General features: G+C 51.9%; 1 protein-coding gene and 1 non-coding gene across 3 annotated transcripts in view; one reads left to right on the forward strand and one right to left on the reverse strand.

Moving 5' to 3' along the window:
- The window catches only part of HM13 (histocompatibility minor 13), a 39112-nt gene that overhangs the window by 8575 nt on the left and 12067 nt on the right, over positions 1–18470 (forward strand). For both annotated transcript variants that reach the window (XM_068986858.1, XM_068986859.1), the window contains exons 3-8: positions 4924–5006; positions 11331–11419; positions 13194–13279; positions 13377–13502; positions 14199–14256; positions 17097–17180. In XM_068986858.1, coding sequence (XP_068842959.1) covers positions 4924–5006; positions 11331–11419; positions 13194–13279; positions 13377–13502; positions 14199–14256; positions 17097–17180 — 526 coding nt within the window. The remainder of the gene's footprint in view (positions 1–4923; positions 5007–11330; positions 11420–13193; positions 13280–13376; positions 13503–14198; positions 14257–17096; positions 17181–18470) is intronic.
- On the reverse strand, positions 752–825 carry TRNAG-UCC (transfer RNA glycine (anticodon UCC)). The gene has a single exon. It is a non-coding gene; the product is annotated as a tRNA-Gly (tRNA).

Consider the following 18470-nt stretch of genomic DNA (forward strand, 5'->3'; position numbering starts at 1 on the left):
AGAAAAGTAATAACAATTCACCCCTCGACCCACTTCCCTGCTGTGATGTCGGGGGGCTCCTTCCCACCAGACTTTATTTCCCTTCTCCGTGGAGCTTTCTGTTCTGTTCTGTTTTGGCTTCTGTTTTTGTACTCTCCATGTTGGGGTGGGGTATAGCTGTGTCTCAGACATACCTCTATCATACTAATTGCTTTTCTTTTTTTTTTAATTTATCGAGGTTTATTTTCCCAATAAAAGTTACACAGGCTCAGTGTTGAAAACCTGGAAAACACAGAAAAGTAAAAAGGGGAAAACAGCAGCCATCCAAAACCCCCCTGCCAGAGACAGTCACAGAGCCCCTTTGGAGGTGTGTCCTTCCTCTGCTGCTCCCGTGCATGGTTCCTCCGTAGCTGTGACCACGTGGCGTGTTCAGTCCTGTAGCTGCTTCCCTCACTTCACATTGAAAGCATCATAAGCATTTTCTCATGTACTGCAGACTCGCAAACTTTTTATCTTAGTCTAACATGTACTGTTTTCTGATGACGAAAGTAATTTATGCAGAAAACAGAGGAGAAAAACACACAGGTCATCACCATTAACACCTTGGCATCTCCTTTCAGACTTTTCATAAGCATGTTTTCAACGTAATTATAGTCATTTTATAACTTTTTTTTTTAAATAACACAGTACAAGCACTTTTTTCCTGGTCATTGAAACATTTTCAAGGACTTTTTTTTTCTTTGCCACCCTTCATGGCCTGTGCATGGTCTTAGTTCCCTGACCAGGGATTGAACCTGTGCTCCCTGCAGTGGAAGTGTAAAGTCCTAACCACTGGACCACAGGGAAAGTCCTTCCTTAAGGGTCAGTTTTCATTTACATTTTAAAAATACATGTATGTAGTTAAAAAAATTTTTTTTCAATCTAAGAGGAGATGCAAATAAACCATAATACTCTCCCCACCGTAGTTTCTTGTGAGTTATTCTGTTATGCATAGATCCACATTTATGTAAAAATTTTCAAACAGCTATATATACATATCAAACATACAGTTCTTATCAGGGAGATATTTTTGTATGAGCACCGTCAGCTCTGCCTTGTTCTCTGTAACAGCTGCTTGTGGTTCTGTTTCACGGATGCACCCTGAGGGGCATCCGGCGGTGGGAAGTCCCAGCATTGTAGCCGTCTGTGGGCATCGTCGTGGGCGCCTCTCAGCACAGTCACATGTTGTCAGGTGTATCTGCAGTAGGGCTACCAGCTCAGACAGCATCTCCACGTGGTAATCAGAACAGATTGTGCCACATCCTTCTGATTTTACCAGTGTACGTGCCCTCCAGCAGCTACAAGTGTGCTGGCTTCCCTGTACTCCCACCTACATCGAGCAGCATCAAAATCCTTTACTTTTACCAGTCTGTGGGTGAGTCAAAAACAATGCCTGTTTCCAGTTCCATCGCTCCCTCGTTACTGGATCAGAACCACCCCTTTTAATGATTTCAGAATATCCCTTCCAAGCAGATAACACCACAGCTGACTGACAGCATCGCCCTCACTTCACACAAATAACATAGTTCTGATTTTTACTCTTGTCAGTAAGAAGGCATCAGGTAACATTAGGTGTTCACTATTTTTTCTTTTCCTTTTTTCCTGGACCTCGGGAGAAGAGGTGGATTTCTCACTTGCTTTGGTGCACAGCACACCGCCATCAGCCACACCAGGCTGCCCTCCTTGTTTTTTTCACCCCTGACACCCATCTCCATTTTCCACCTTCATTTCCCTTCACCAGACGCACCTGCCCTCATGCATTTGTGTCGTTGGATGTATGTCTTTTTCTAAAGCATATGGTCTGAGTGTGTCTGTGTGTCTTTGGTGAGAGTCTCGTCCCCATACGTAGCACTGGGTCCCTTTCCCTCTCCCCTCTACTCTTGCAATCTCTCTGTGGCTCCGGGTATGTGAGCGCGGTGCATCCAACTTGGCTTTTGGCAAAATTCTCAAGTCTCTACTGTACTAAGTGCTAGGAATACACACCCAGGCCTTTGCCTCAGGACCATCCAATATTTTCAGTATTTAGGATTCTCTCCTTAGGCTAGATTTCCCAGAAAGGAATTTCTGGCAGCAGAGGGCGTGAACATTTTTATTTAAGGCTCCAGACACCTGTTGCTCAGCTTGTCCTCCTCTCCAGGCAGGTAAGCCCCAGCCTGCCTTGTGCCAGAGGACACAGTGTCCATCCCCACCACGTCACCAGAGTGTCATGTTGTGATTTCTGAAAGGCAGCTGCCTGGATAACACAGGCACCAGTTTCTTCCCAAACTCCAGACTGACCACTGGATGTGGCTTGTGTAACAGTGGCTCTCACTTTCTCACTCGGCCCCTTTCCTCCTCTCCTGGTTAGGGCACCGGAGTTTGTTGCCTTTCCCAAGATCATAAAATTTACCTTATCATACCTCATTTAAACCTGATTGTTTTGAGGCAGCTTAAATCCAATAGTATAAGGAAAATGAAGAAATTGGGGTAAAGGAGAAAAATGAATAAAATAGTAGAAAGCGAGGAAGCTTTGGGCGAGGGCCCTACCCCGACCCTGTGCTCTAGACTCTGCAGACTTATAATACTCGTGCCAGAAGTGCCCCTGACACGGGTATAGCCCTGACTTCCAGCAGCTGAAGCACAAGTTCAGAATTGGCGCACAATTCGTAGGCCACACAGTCAAGCTGACCAGAAGCTCAAAGACATGGCCAGAGGGGAATTTTCCCCACGGCCCGCGCTGAAAGAGAGCTGTGGTAGGGGAGCACATCCTTGCGAGCTAACTCGTCCACACGCCTGTGCGGGTGGGAGCGCTCGCCCTGCGGCCACTGATGCCAGTCTACGAGTCTCTGTTGAGAGCTCACACACTGGGTGCTGTGCTGGGTGCTGGGCACTGCAGTGGGGAAAACAGCTGGCCCACCCCTGCCCTCCAGGAGCTTGTTAAGTGGTGCAGACAGACGCCAGTCTAGCAGTCAGTAGATAAACATGCAGTGAGAGTCCTAGGAAGCGCTGTGGAGTCGAGGCCTGTAGCACCAGAACAGCACGGAAGGACCTGCCCCTGCCCAAGCCCCCACCTCAGACAGCAGCCCCTTACCTGCCTTGCTGCTCAGCCGAGAACCCTAGACACGCCCTCCCCCCACAGCCTGCAGCCCTGGGCACGTCCTACTTCTCTGGTTCAGACAGCTGGAGTCCGACCCCCCTCTCGTCATGTCCTCCATCCTCTCACATGCAGTGCCCGCCTCGGTGGGCTGTCACCTTGGACTTCTGCCCTGTGGGGTGTGCCTTCCCCACAGCTGCAGAGGGATCCTCTCAGACCATCAGACCAGGTCACAGCCTTGCCCTCAGCCCTGCAACACCAGCGTGTCTTACCCAGACGAAGCTAAAGCCTTTTTCACGGCACTGCAGCTTCCGTCTCCCTCCTGCCGTCCCAGCCTCGTCTCCAGACGCTCTGCTTCCTCCCTCAGCTCCAGGCCTGCAGACCCTCACTGTTGCCTGCACACGGGAACACAAGCCCCCTCAGGACGCTTCCCACCGCCTCCAGGGCTCTTCCCCCAGACATCTCACAGCCGCTCCCGTACTGCCTTCGGGTCTACTCCTAGGTGAAGTGTCGGAGGCTTTCCTGGGCCATGAATGACAGTCCACCCCACTCTGCTTACACTGCGGTGCTTTTCTCAGCACCCATCTCCACCTGACGGTGTGTTGCACGTTCATCTCTTGAGATTCTCCCTCTCTGGTGCCTGAACTCCGTGAGAGCAGGGACTTTTCTGCCTCTTCCAATGCTGAGCACGGCGTATGGCACGTAGCAGACGGTAAACATGAGCTGAATTAATGAAGATCATGTCAAGCAGAGCTGCTCAGAAGCCCAAGTGAGGAGAAGAGAGCTTCCCAGACAGAGGGGCATGTGTGCAGGCCGCCCACGGGTGGGAACGTAGCACACCAAGCTTGTTAAGTGGTAGAGACAGACACCAGTCTAGCAATCAGTAGATAAACACGGCACGAGCTGCAGCCAAAGAGGCCTGCGGTGGCCACCACGAGGACACGAGGAGCCAAGGAGAGGATGTGGACTTGAGCGGGGAAGCTCAAGCAGGGAACCTGCTGAGAGGTGTTAAGCAGGGGAGCAAGGTGATCAGACAGGCGTTTAGACAGATCCAAGAACAGCCTTGTTTGAGAGTCATCAGTGGCCCCGTGTCCCACCCCACAGCACATTATTTCCCCCCCAGTAAGAGGGCCTCACGATAACAAAAGACAATACGATTCTGTGACCGTGGAGCCTTTCCAAAGTCCAGAGTTAACAACATGTGGCCACTGGCTCTGGAGCCCTGTGAGAGAACGTTCCTCAGGTTCACCCAAAATAAGACCCCGAAGCAGCTGTCAGGGCCTGCCATCAGAGCTTCAGGCATCACTGTGGGAGAGGTGGCCCAGGAGAGGGTGCAGAGTGAGCAGGGCACAGGTGACTCGTAACTGGGTGGCCACCCACAGGCTCCCTCAGCTTTTGAGCAGAGAGAGGAAGCTTGGAAGAGTTTGTTCTGGGATTCAGACGGCTCTTGGGACTTCGAACATCAGGCTCCCCTCCCCTGTGACTGCCACACACACACACACACACACACACCCCCCATTGCCTGTCTCCAAGTAGAGCCACCAAGGGCACACCTGCAGGCTCCTTTAGTCAGTTCAGTTCAGTCGCTCAGTTGTGTCCAACTCTTGGTGACCACTTGGGGAGGCATATCTGAGGGCTTGAGGGTCCTGCCCTTTTTCCTGTTGCCATAGAAACTGAAAGCCCCCCATCCCAGTACCATCTGAGATTCTTCCTAACACTGTTCCCCAACTCCAGAGTGGGGAGACCATCTCCAGAAGAAAAGCGGGGAGTCTGGTTTCCTCATAGCCTCCAACAACCCTGATGTCCTGTTTCTCTTTGTATCTCTGCCTCAGATATTCTCCCAGGAGTACATCAACCTATTGCTCTCCATGTATTTCTTCGTGCTGGGAATCCTGGCCCTGTCCCACACCATCAGGTCAGAAGGCATCTCTGCGACCTTTGAAGCAGCTTTCTCAAGAGCCAGTACAGGGTCTCGGATGAGAACATGACCTTTGGCATCATTCAGAGCCAGGTTTGAATCCTGGCTGTCAAAACCCAAGGAACTTTTTCCCTGTGTTATACCATGGGTAACCCTGCACAAGAACCGGAGCCTCTCTGGGCCACGGTTTCTTTCCAAGGAAGGATAAGACTGTCCGGTGGGTGTTTGCCACCACGGTTGTTAGGGAAATTATCTGTGAACAGTAATGTCGTGGTAGTTGTCACAGTACTGAGATGAGTGATGCCGGTGCCACCTGCTGGGTGTCGTGGCTGCTGCGCACGTGCTAAGCTGGCTTCTTGTGGTCTCAGCTCGTAAGAGCAAGGGAGTATTGAGAGAAGTTAGGAGCACAGGCTCCGGAATTTGACTACCTGACTTGGAATCCAGACTCTGCCACTTAATAGCCCTGTGACTTTGGGCAGGTTACTTAATCTCTCTGTCCTCAATTTCCTCACCTGAATGTGAAGGAAAATGATCATACCTTTCTCATTGGTCACGTAGAAACTTTTCAGTAGCTTTTCGAGTGTTCGGTAGCTGTTAGCCATTGTTGTTATCATTGTAATCTGTTGCTTTTAATCCTATGACACATTCAGAAACTGAAGCTCAGAGAGGTTAAGAAATTTGCTAGGATGACACAGCTGATCAGCAGCAGAGCAAAGATTCAAATCTAAGTTTCTGTGGCCGCAGAGCCCATCCTCGTTTCACTGCCACCCTGTTCAGATCGTCACGTACTGTATCAGTTCAGTGGGGATGAAGGAACTAAACCAGGAGGCCTCAGGTGGGGCTGCTTACCCAATGGGAGTGGGGTCCCCAGCCCATCCCCTGGCTGTGACTGCAAAGGACCCCAACCTGCTTCCATCTGGCCCCTTGAAGAGGTACAGCCTCAGGCTGAGGTTTCAGCCTGAGGTGGTCAGCAGACCAGGAGAAGTTCCCGGAAGGTGGGAACGCAACTTGAACTCAGCTCCAAAAGGTAGGAACCTGGAAGAGGGTGTATGAGGGAGAGGCCGGGCCAGGAACCAGAAGGTCTGTGCGCATTGTAGGTGCAGTCAGAGAGGAAGAGTGGGATCCTCAGGGAAGCCCTGGGAGTGGGCGGAGTTTGGCCTGGTTCCTCGAGGCAGGACCTGGGAGTCAAGAATGTGGGTCCAAGAGGCAGTCAGACCTGGAACCAAGGCTCAAGTTACCCAAGCTCTCTGAGCATCAGTTTCTTCACCTGTAAAATGGAGATACGGGGAGTACCTCCTTGGAGGGGTGTGGGAAGGTCCAAGTGAGCATGTCTGTGACATGCCCACAGCGAGGGGTGTGTCCAGAGCCCACCAAGAGTGAGAGCAGCTGGCTCGATTTCACACAGCCACATGGGGCCGAGTCAGTGTTGTCTTCCACTTCACCCAACTTCACCCACAAGGCCATGCTCTAGGGCCACACCCCAGCCCCCCAGTCCTGGAGATCCTGGCTGACGAGCCCAGCAAGATAGTGGCAGACCTCGTCACCCTTCCCCAGTGGACAGACCTCTCCTCTCCTGGTGGACCAGGTGAGGGAGGTCATTTCCCATGCTGGTTGTGCCAGTAACTCAGTTGTGTCCAACTCTGCGACCCCTGGACTGTAGCCCACCAGGCTTCTCTGTCTATGGCGATTCTCCAGGACAGAATGCTGGAGTGGGTTGCTATGCCTTCCTCCAGGGGATCTTCCTGACCTGGGTTTGATCCCGTGTTGCAGGTGGATTCTTTACTGTCTGAGCACCAGGGAAGCCCAAGAATACTGGAGTGGGTAGTCTGTCCCTTCTCCAGGAGATCTTCCCAACCCAGGAATCGGACCAGGGTCTGCTGGGTTGCAGGCGGATTCTTTACCAGCTGATCTACCAGGGAATCCCATGCTGGTTAGGAGCCCCCCAGTTCTAGTGCATCCCACCCCCCTCAGCATCTGCAAGAGTCCTTACCACAGCCCAACCACTGCCTTAGCATGAAAGAACCAAATATATTTTGTTTGACCAGGTGCTAAGGAGTTGATTATTTCATTGTATCTCAACAGTCCTGCAAGAGAGATCACCAGCCACCTGCCCAGCAGGATATTTTGAACCTTTGTCATTTTGACACCTGAGATCTTTCTTTTTTCCTTTTAAGACAGTAACTGAGAAACATTGTCCAAAATTTCTCATGGATTAACCAAGAAAGAATTGTCTATCTTTGAACCAGTTCATAATTTTTATTGATATCAGCAGAAAATAGAACCGAAGTCACTAAAACTGCACGTGGTAAAATTTGTCAGTGACTGTCGTTATCTTGAGACGATTTAGAGCACACAGTGTGACTTGGGAAGATGAGACCTTGTGAAAATGATGACTGGCCATAGGCATAAGGGATACTCACCATTTGGGGTCCAAGCTATCCTCTGAAAAAGAAATTGATACAGACTGAAAAACTGGGATGAATGGGGTGAAAGAAAGCCTTGCTATAAAATGTACAGGGAAAAGAACTGAATCAGATAAAAATAATGTTAGCAGAAAAGGGGGAGGACAGAATTTAGTTGTGCTATTTAGATAGTTGATCTAAGAATTAAATTTACCTTCCTTTGATCAAATGGAATTTTCTTAAGTATTTTCTCCTAGAAGTCTACAGTATTGTTAAAATTTTGGTTAGTTGTTTGTATGTATCCCCAAACATAGTCAGACCTTCCTCAGGATCCAAACAAGGACTGCAGGATCAAGACAGGAAAACTGAGGCTCAGAGAGCATCACAGCCTTCAGGAGCAGAGTGGTTTTGAGCACGGGTCTAACTGTGCAGCCAGGTGTTTTTTGTAGTTTGGGGAAAAATGAAGGAGAAGAGAGAGCTTAAAGATGGGGCCTGGGCACGCACTCTCCGATGGGCCTGTGGTTTCCTGAGGATAGGCAGAGAAGGGGTTTGTCTGCTGAGAGGCTGTGGGGCCTGAGCCCCAAGCCAGGGAGTCCAGGCTGCGGCGTTTATGGGATTCCTTCCACTTCCCCAGCTGCCGTGAGCCTCCCAGGGAAGAAACCACAGCCTGAAGTGTTACAGCAAAGTGAGGGCCCACAGCCTGCCTTCACCCGCTACAGCCACCAAGACTCAAGCCTGTGCCAGTACCCTCCCTGCCAAGGGAACCGGGCAGCTTATTTTTACCACCTCTGAGCTCATATCCCACCTAGCTGACCTTTAGAGGATAAGGTCCCTAAGACCACGATGTGCAACCCCAGGAGGGAGAGGCCACACACCAATTTGCCCTTTGCTTTCACCCCCAGGGGAGAAGGGCAGCAGGATGTGGTTTCCCAGCAGAAAGCAGTAACCTTTAGGCTTGATGTGAGCCATCTAGGGCTGGAAGGAGTGAGTCTCCGCCTGCTACAAAAACCTGCATTCAGAGGTGTTCAGCAAGCATTTACCAGCTGCCTCTCAGGACCCCTGCCCATAAGGCAGGCTCACGCCAGCCAGGTTGCTTGTCTCTTGCCCCGTATTATCCAGCAGCCCCTCTTCTTGGGATAACAAAGACATCTGTCTAGAGACTTCATACTTGGAGTTGAAGCTGCAGTTAAGCTTATAGGGTGCCAAGCATTCATCTAATCCTCTTAATGATCCAGTGAGAAAGGTATTGTTACAGTGTTCCAAATGAGGAGACAGTTGCAGGGAACAGTTAAGTAACTTTGCCAAGGTCACACAGCTCAATGGCTGGGCCAGGATTTGAATCCAGGAAACCTGGCTCCAGAGTCCATGCTCTCAACCCCTTGCCCTCTGCTTGTCGGGCACCTAAGGTGCACACCAGGCTGGAGTGAAGGGCTTAGCACCTCAGGCCTTCTCTCTGCCTCTGCACACACCCTCTGGCTTCATGGTCCTGAGACGTGATTCAGCGAACTGAGCTGAAAGTGGCTTCCAGCCTCATCCCTCCCAGCTGCTGCCTCCCCCCTGCTCAGAGCCTGTTTGTGGAAACCCGCTCCCAATTGCATCTTGTATCAGTCGTGTCTACATAATCACAAGGCCTTGTCGTCATTCATCCCATAGCTCTGTAGACGGGGAGGGATTGGCTGTGTGTCGAGTGGAAGCTAAGGCCCAGAGATAGTTCTTAATCCACATTTTCTTCCTCCAAGCTCCAGGATCTTAGAGAGCTCCCTTTTCCCTGCCTTTACCTCTGTGCCCTGGGTACCCCTTGGCCTGGGTCCATTTTCCTTTAGCTGGGAGCACCATTGTGGATTTGCCTGCTTCATCAGTCATCAGTCTGATCTGGTGTTGCTGAATGCTTTCAAGTTCAACCACCTGCGATGATAGACACTGAGTATTTATGACCCCTGTTGAGGATCTAGCACTGGGCTAAACTTCTCCCTCTCCTTCTCCCTACTTTCACAGCAGCTCTTTGAATCAGGTGGTATTATCCCCACATTCAGCAGAGAGACTGACCCACTAAAGTAAGGCCAGGGCCTCACGTGGCAGAGCAGGTGTCAGGGCTGGGCCACCCTGGTTTGTGTCTATTCCATGATACTGCTTAGTATCCACACCCAGGCTGAGCCAAAAGCCCTGGTTTTCTGTTCCTGCTCCGAAGGAAATCCAGAAAAGAAAGTCTCTGCTCCCTGCCAGGCCAGGAAGTAGACCATGCTGAGTAATCAGAATGCTTCCAGAGACGAGGCCAAGCCCATCCTGAGCCACAAATAGGCCCCGTGGAAGGAGTGAATGTGAGCCCGCTCTCGCCCAAGGGGCTGTGATTCATCTCACTCATCAAGTCCAGCCGAGTTTGTAAAAATCCCAGGCCTGTCACATCATGGAGTGGGGTGACCATCAGGTCATCTGACTTAATAGATCTGGAAGGGAATCAAGGAATATGCATTCTTTTTTCTTCTCATGTTTAATTCCTTTTATTTGTATTACGAAGCTGACACCATGGTTATTACGCAAATTAGAGGTGACAATAACTTAGCTTATACTGTTTCCATTTTGTCTGTGTTGGCACAGTTTATATAATAGTTAAGGAATCATCTAGAAGGAATTGCTGCTTGCCAGCATCTCTAAGTGTTCTGGGAAACTAATAATTAAAGGAAATGGTCAAAACAAATCCCCTCAAGAAGAATACTAGTCAACTCAGGCTTGCTTCAGGTCTGCTAACTGCTAAAGTGTGCTAGATTTTTTGCAGGGTTTAAAAAGCATATTAAAGTAGTTTCAGACACTTACAAGGGTGTTTTTTGGGGGGGTTCGACCCCTGAGTCAGGAAGATCCCCTGGAGAAGGAAGTGGCAACCCACTCCAGTATTCTTGCCTGAAAAATCCCATGGACAGAGGAGCCTGGGGCAACAGTCCAAAGGGTCACAAAGAGTCACTGAATTCCAAGCACACACACAAGAGGCTACCTGTGAAAGAGTAATTAGATAGCCATTTTAATGGGAAGTCTCCAGTAGCCTCAGAACGCAAAGGAACACTGCAGCTTTGATTTGTCACACTGCACACACCTGGATTGCACTTGAAATAAACAGACTTCTGAGAAATTGGGATAGAGGGTTTACCTTTTTGCTTCTAGAGTCAACAGCAAAACTCACGCCACCTCACCATCTGCCTCTCTGCCTTGAGCCAGGAGAAAGGGCTGCACATCTCATTCCCTTATGAGTCTGCCCACAGTTTGTGCACATGGCTTTACTGTGGACCAGGCTGGGTCCACTGCCTCTGGCTGGGCAGGGAGCTGGCAAGGAGGATGTGGTTTATCTGGGGCCATTTGCGGCTAATGGGCCCCTCTCAGCTGCTGGCCTTCCAGCTTCCTCAGCAATATGGGCCCAGGCATTCTCACTCTAAAGAGTCAGATCTCACCGGGCTACTAGTCTGCCCCTTATTTCAGCTCTGCTGTCTGCCTAGACTCAGAGGGTCTCCTTGAAGAGTGAGGACTTACCCTATGCGGGCTTAAGCCAGAATATGCATTCTTGACAGGGGACTCTCATATAGATTGTGGATAAACCAGATTTTGGAATCCGTTGCTCTCCTAAAAACTGTTTCAGGTGAAAGTCTGCCTCTTTTGTGTTTCTTGGATAATAACTAAGAGGCTGCATGGAAGCCGGAATCATAGAGACCTAGGTTCAGGTCTCAGCTCAAGATACTGACTTCCCATGTAGCCCTGGGCAGTCACTTGCCCTCTGAGGGCCTCTGTTTTCACATCTCTACAATGGGCACAATAACACCTACCTCTCAGAGCAGCTGTGAGGTTGTTGGGAGGTAACAGCTTGTAAACAGATGTCTGGGGTTGTGGGACCCCCACAGGGGCTCTGTTTGCCAACCTGCTTTGTCTTTCCTTTCAGCCCTTTCATGAATAAGTTTTTTCCAGCCAACTTCCCAAACCGACAATACCAGCTGCTGTTCACACAGGGCTCTGGGGAGAACAAGGAAGGTCAGTGCTGCCGCCGTCCCCTGCCTTGGCCGTATCTTGGGTGTCTTCCCACTCCCCTCTCCTCCCCTTTGTTTCTCCAATACTGGGACTCCCTGGTACAGCGAGTGGTGGGCAAGGTGGGCTCTGGGATGACATCCCCACTCTGCCACTGGGTGCTCACTGTTAACCTCTGTGAGCTTTGGGTGGTTTTGTTGGGCTTTTTTGGTTTTGCTTTGTTTTTTCATCTGTAAAAGGAGCATCATAATGTAGTACCTCGCTTATAAGCTTGTTGTTAGGACTGTGAGTAAGTGATGAGTGGAAAGCATTCAGCACAGCGCCTGGCTCAGTAAACGGTAAACAGTTGGCTCCTGAAGCTATTTTTATCATGTCTGTTTTTAGTGTGATTACTTCCCTAGCTGAGATTTGAAAAGGAGGTTCCATGGCTTTTGAAAAAAATGAAAGCCACAGGGAATTGGGGAAAGCCTGGGTCCTGTGAGTTAGCTAGGGTGTGGGTTCGACTGCTGTAACAGGATTATCAACAGCTTGGACAGGTGGAAGGCATTTCTCTCTCGTGTACAAGTCTGAGCTTGTGAATGTCACACTTGGGGATGTGCCCAGCACGTTCTGCCTTGTCCCTGCAGAACAGCGGTTTTATATGATTCCTTTGTGCATCTGCAGGTGTCTGTGCCCGGTCAGTGACCATGGGGGTTTCACCTGTCTTGTGCTCTGCCACGCTCGGGTCAGCGGGTCCAGGGTAGCACACCATCGCTTCGCAGCTGTCCCAAAGGACAGAGAGGCCTTTCCACAGGCCCATTTGGCTACAGGGGAAGCTGGAAAATGTGGCTGAGAGCTAATTGGCCTCGTTTCCAGTTGAAAATCATCAGGGTATTGTTACCACAGAGGGGAGAACAATTGGGGCCAACCGGCAGTCTGCTACAGTCTGGGATCTGAAAGGAAAGCCTGCGCTCTGTGACCCTGGGCAGGCTCCACCACCTCTCTGAGCCTCCTCATTAGGATGAGGATAACATCAGGATGTCTGCCGCAGGCTCCCCAACAGAGCAGCCTCAGTCAGGGCCTCCCGCCTGCCGCTTCTCCGGGCCTCCCTCTCTCACCTGCTTCCTCCTCTACTGGTGACACAGGACTCCCAGCAACCTTCTTGACTCCTTTGGTGGCAGAGTAGAAAGATTCCTGAATGAACTGGGACCTTGCAAGGGCCTTGGGCTCAGTGCAGTCAGCATTGGTTGAACACCCACTGTATGCAGGCTCTGTGCTGAGTGCTTTGTAAGCACCACCTCACTTGCTCCCCGTGGCATTCCTATCAGGGAGGTGCTGTGACCCCCATTTTTTTGTTTTGTGTTTATTTTTTTGGTCGCACCTCTTGGCATGTGGAACTTCCCCAACCAGGGATCAAGCCCACGCCCCCTGCAGTGGAAGGTGGAGTCTTAACCCCTGGACCACCAGGGAAGCCCTGATCCCCTTGTTACAGATGAGGAAACTAAAACTCAGAGAGGGAGCTGCCTCCCCAGCTGGTTGCCCAGCTGCTAGTGCAGAGCGTGGGCTTCCAGCACCGTGGACCACCTCCCACTGACCCCGCATCAGGTCTGGGTTCCCTCTGGGCCTCCATTCCCTCCTCTAGGAAATTGGAGGGTCTGGGGTTGGGGAGGGCTCCAGTGAGCACCCCCAGCCTGTGGGTCTCTGACGGAGCCCACAGCCATGCCCTCCTCCGTCCAGGGGCTGACAGGTGGGAGGGGCAGCCCCGCCCCGGGGAGTGGACTTACCCGGCCTCTCTGCCCAGAGATCATCAATTATGAGTTTGACACCAAGGACCTGGTGTGCCTGGGCCTGAGCAGCATCGTTGGTGTCTGGTACCTGCTGAGGAAGGTGAGTAGCCAGGGCCTAGGCAATTGCGAGGGGTGGTGGAGCGCTGGAGGCGCAAGGTGGTGACCAGTGAGGTGGCCTCACTCTCCCCTTCCCCCAGCACTGGATTGCCAACAACCTCTTCGGCCTGGCCTTCTCCCTTAACGGGGTAGAACTCCTGCACCTGAACAACGTCAGCACCGGCTGCATCCTGCTGGGCGGGCTCTTCATCTACGACATCTTCTGGGTGAGTTGGGCAGGGATGTGCAGGAGGTCCAGTGGAGGGCAGCCACCTTGACCTGCAGGTAAGGCCCCAGATCAGGTCCTTTCTGGGGCAGTGCCCTCAACTGTGAAGTAGATGACAGAGCAGAGTCCCATCCCCGCTTGCCTAGAGCTCACCTTTCTTTGCCCTGTGCCTGCCAGCCGTCCTCTCTCCCTCACAGTGAGCCCAGCAGGGGATTGCTTATCCCATGTCTCTCCAGCAAGCGAGTTGAGACTCAGAACAGCTGAGGCAGGGGTGGTTAAACCAGATGAGTGGACACTGTCGAGCAAGACGCTGACCGTGAGGACAGAGACTGTGCTGGGCTAAGGCACCTGCCGCCCTCGTGCTGAGAGGCACCCCTGAAAGAGTGGTGCTGGAGGACTCCCTCTCCCGGGAAGGACAGGGCCCTGACCTGACAGGGTGCCCAGCCAGGGCCTCAGGGATCCTCTCCTAACTCCTTGGAATTGCCCCTCGCTGCTGCCCAGACAAGCAGCTCCAGGAAGTGTCCATTTGGCCATGTCGGTGGCCGCCTCTTCTCAACTTTACATCTGCTCTGGAACCCTTCTTGGCTCCCTGTCCCTCTCCCGCCCGTCGCAGGCAGCCCCTCGTTGAGAAGCCACGCACAGCCACTGCCTCCCACCTGCCCGCACTTCCCTCCAGACTCCTCTCTTCTCCTTCTAGGTATTTGGCACCAATGTGATGGTGACAGTGGCAAAGTCCTTTGAGGCGCCAATAAAGTGTAAGTGACCGCCCCCCGCGGGAGCCCGTCTGCCCCGCCCTGGCGGCCATTCCCGCATGGTCCCTGATTCAGTTAATACCCTCCCCCAGCTGTTCCTTCTCCAGGTTCCCTGGTGTCTAGGGCCTGCTTTCCTTCTTTTTGATTTGTCAGCTGTGTTCCCACACAGCCATCCTCTGGCCACCTGGTCATAGAGAGTGGTGTCTAAAACAGCCTGTGGCAGGGCAGGCAGGGGCCTCCAGAGGAGGACACCCCCACGTCAAGACCTGGAGCTCCCTCCCTGGATCCCTGTAACACATAACCAGCAGGTGTTGTCTGCCCCACTCCTCTCACACTTCCCTGGTTGTGATTTCAGTGTATCCATTGTTATAAATATTAGAAACCTCACCTACAGACCTCTGGAAATGTTGTGATTTCACATGGCAACAAGCCCTGTGGCGGAGCACCTAGAGCTGGGTTTATGATCATCAGTGGCATTGCCAAGAGCCAGGGTCACCTCAGCCCTCCACCCCACCATTCTCAGCATGTTCAGGGGCAAAGAAGGGGAACTTTATGTCTCCGTTTCATCAGAGAGGGATGTTTTTCCCTGAATCTCCCTGCAGCCTCTCTCATATTTCACAGTCTAGAATTGGGTCACAGGCCCAAGTTCATTGTTCCTCATCAGAGGGGGATGAGAAAAAGCATGATGAGCTTGGGGTTTAAGCCTTAGACTAATCAAGAATCACTCCCTGGCATCGCGAGACCCAAAGAGGAGGATGGAATCCGTCAGACATGATGGAAGGAGGAAGGGGGATCCTGTTGGGCAGTCAGGGTGGAGCCAGCCCCGAGAGCCGAGCAACAGCTGCGCTATTCGTGGTCTGACTCCACAGCTGCACGTGGGTCCTCTCTGTGAGCCAGAGAGAGGCTCACGGTCACACAGCTGCTCCTAGATGCTGCACAGGGTTGCGGCTCAGTGACCCCAGAGCAAAGTTCCTCCCAGCTTTGGCTTGGATGAACCCATGGGGCCTCTCCGGGCCCAGGAACTAGGCTCTCCCATTGAGGGTGGTTCAGAGGACAGGGTCACCGCCTTCTCCAGTGCTTGGGGGCAGCGTTTTGAGTTGGCAGCCTCCCAGAACCAAGGGTGTAAGGTGAGGGCAGTCGTGCAGACCAAGAGAACAGATGCTGGCCAAGCCAGAAGAGCAACTATGCTTTACATGCTGTGATGGATGAACCCAGCCAACGGGTCAGGAAAGCTTTCCTGAGTCCCAAAGAATGAATATGCATTTAGCAAGCATGAATGGCAGTAGGGCCATTTGAAAGAGAGAACGGCTTCAGGCCAGGGCTGCAAGCAGAAGAATGCATGGAGGGAGCAGAGAATCTGAGAGGGAGCATGATGACTTTAGGGGAGCAGCAAAAAAGAGGCCAGAAGCCGAGGATGTCATGCAGGGAGCCCGGCTGCTGCCCAGTGGGCAGTGAATGAGCCATTGGAAGACTCTGGACAGGGAAATGACAGTCCCCTCTGGTTTCTGGTGTTTGGAATTGGGGATTTTGTCTTGGGGAGAAAGCTTGTTGCCCTCTGCTGCTAGGAGTAGTCTAGCAGAGTGGTTAAGTGGACAGTTAGTGAAGTCAGAAAGCCTGGATTTGAATCCCAGATCTGATATGTACTGGCTTTGTGGCCTGAGTGGGGAGACTTCACCTCTGTGGGCCCTGGTTTCCAGATCTGCCACTCAGGATTGAATGACAGCAGATTTAGGAGGGTCAGACAAGGAGAGCTGTAAATCACTATGACTGTGTATTCAAGGCAGGAAAAAGTGGACAGGGAAGGACCTCTGTACGATTCATTAGGGAAGCACAATATTGGCCCAGAACCCACCCATCTTACCTCTGTTTATATGCCATTGGCCAGAGCTGGGTCACATGAACACCCATGGCTGAAGGGAAGTCAGGAATTCGGAGACCAGATTGTCCTGACTGTCTTAGCCTTATACCACGCTTGATTCATCACCTGGGAGGGCAGCCTCACACAGAAGCAGGACTCGGTTAGTAAAGACGTAACAGTTAAGGTTAACAGTGTGTTCAAATAACCTAATCCTCACCACATTATGGGGTCAGTTCGGTGGTTATACCCATTTTACAGGTGAGACAATTAAGGCCCAGAGTAGTTAAGTGAACTGTGCACAGTCACACAGCAGAGCCAGAATTCAGACCCACACAGTCTGACCCTGAAGCCCACATATAACTGGTGAACTTCTGCTCCAAGGCTGTCTGGGTGAAATCCAGTTACAGCTGCCCCTTGCCATAGCTGGACATTCGGGGAGGCATTTTCCTCAGTCTGTATTTATCCAAACAAGTTGGCCAGCAGGATTTCTGAGTAAGGGGTGTATGCAAGGGATTTGTAGGTAGGTAGCCTCCTCATCATCAACAGATACAGAAAGCCTGTAGCCCAAGCTCTTCCTTCTTCAGAACAAGGGTCTGTCCACACCTCCTGTGGTGAGATGGAAAGCCTGTTAGATGCCAGCACCGTGTGGGCTCTTTCATCTTTTATATGCTAGGCTTTGGGGTCAGTCCCACTTAACCAAAGAGTTCTGGCTATTAAGAGGCATTGAAGTTGTATGACATGTGAGTTACAGCTCAGTAAAGGCATTAAACCTTGAGCCTAGATAATTCTAGATTCTTCCTGCTCTAACTAGCTGTGATTCCAGATGGACACACCGCCCTTGAGCCCGTCACCATCCTCTCGACTCCCCATTCCCATCCTCCCACCCAGCAATCCAGGTGTGTAAGTGCCATACACCAGAGGTGGAGGCTAGGAGTGCATGAGCTGGGCTCTCACCAACTCCCCACATCCCTGCCTCCCCCTCCAGTGGTGTTTCCCCAGGACCTGCTGGAGAAGGGCCTGGAAGCGGACAACTTTGCCATGCTGGGACTCGGAGACATCGTCATTCCAGGTGACGGGGCCAGGGCAGGGGCCAAAGTGCAGGGGGTGGAGAGGGATTCCATGGAGAAGGAGTCGTCCTGTGAAACACAGCCTTTCTCACCAGGAGAGGGAAGAAGGAGGGGTTAGGCTGTGCGAGTCCCCCATCACCACCTGCCCAGGGTTTGGTGAAGGGGGTCCACCTCAGCACACATGGAGCATCAAGGTGGGGTGGACCCCGGAGGGATGGTGGTGAGCAAGACTGCCCTCATGGAGCCTGGCTGGGTGAACAGACATTACTCGAGAGCTGTAGAAATAAATGTATATGACAGATTGAAATATAAGCACATTCAATGGCAGTCTTAAAGGAAACTGACCCCCCTCACACTGCACGTACACACACCCTTCCCAGCGTTTACAGGCGACACAGGTGTGCTAGAACTGCCACAGTCTCCTTGGCCCCCCTCTCCCCAGTGCGGGGAGGACACCAGGGAGAGCACGCCCTGTGCGTGGACATGGGCCGCATAACTGTGCTCCTGTGTCTGCAGTTTTAGCAGAGGGACGAGTGGCCTGCACCTGCCTGACCACACAGCCTGGCCTCTGAGTCCACTGTATGTGTGTGGGGGCTGGTCAGGACGCCTGTGGATATGGGCACAGGTGCACCTGTGTATGGGCTCGAGCATGGGCACACATCCTGCGGGCCTGCAGCCCAAACTGCCGGTCAGGAAACCCTGGGCAAAGTTGAGCTGCCTCTCTCAGGGCAGCTGAAATGGCTGAGACTTGGATGCTGTGTGCCTGCAAGACCTAGGCCCGGTGACAGGGGTGCTGCACACCCAAAGGGCTTTCTTACTCCCTAGTCACAGAGGCTCGGAGTCAGAGGGTTAGAAGCACTCCTGGTGTTTGCTTAAAAGAAGAAAGCTTGGAACAAATTAAAAGCCAATTTGTTTTCCAGTGTAGTAAATAATAGCCATCCTGCTAGTGAGCAGGAGTGTACAGGCACTTCTGTGTGACACTTTGCTTTTGTGGTATGGGTGGTGAAGAAGAGGCTTTCTCTCTCATAGCAGTGAGCAACCTGAGGCTCAGAAGTGAAGGGACTTAACATAAATTCACACACTAGCCAGCAAGAGGGCCAGGACTCAGACCAAGTCTGCTGCTGCTGCTGCTGCTGCTAAGTCACTTCAGTCGTGTCCGACTCTGTGCGACCCCATCGACGGTGGCCCACCAGGCTCCCCCGTCCCTGGGATTCTCCAGGCAAGAATACTGGAGTGGGTTGCCATTTCCTTCTCCAATGCATGAAAGTGAAAAGTGAAAATGAAGTTGCTCA

The sequence above is a fragment of the Capricornis sumatraensis genome, chromosome 15 (assembly GCF_032405125.1).
Source record: "Capricornis sumatraensis isolate serow.1 chromosome 15, serow.2, whole genome shotgun sequence".
NCBI classification, from domain to species: Eukaryota; Metazoa; Chordata; class Mammalia; order Artiodactyla; family Bovidae; genus Capricornis; species Capricornis sumatraensis.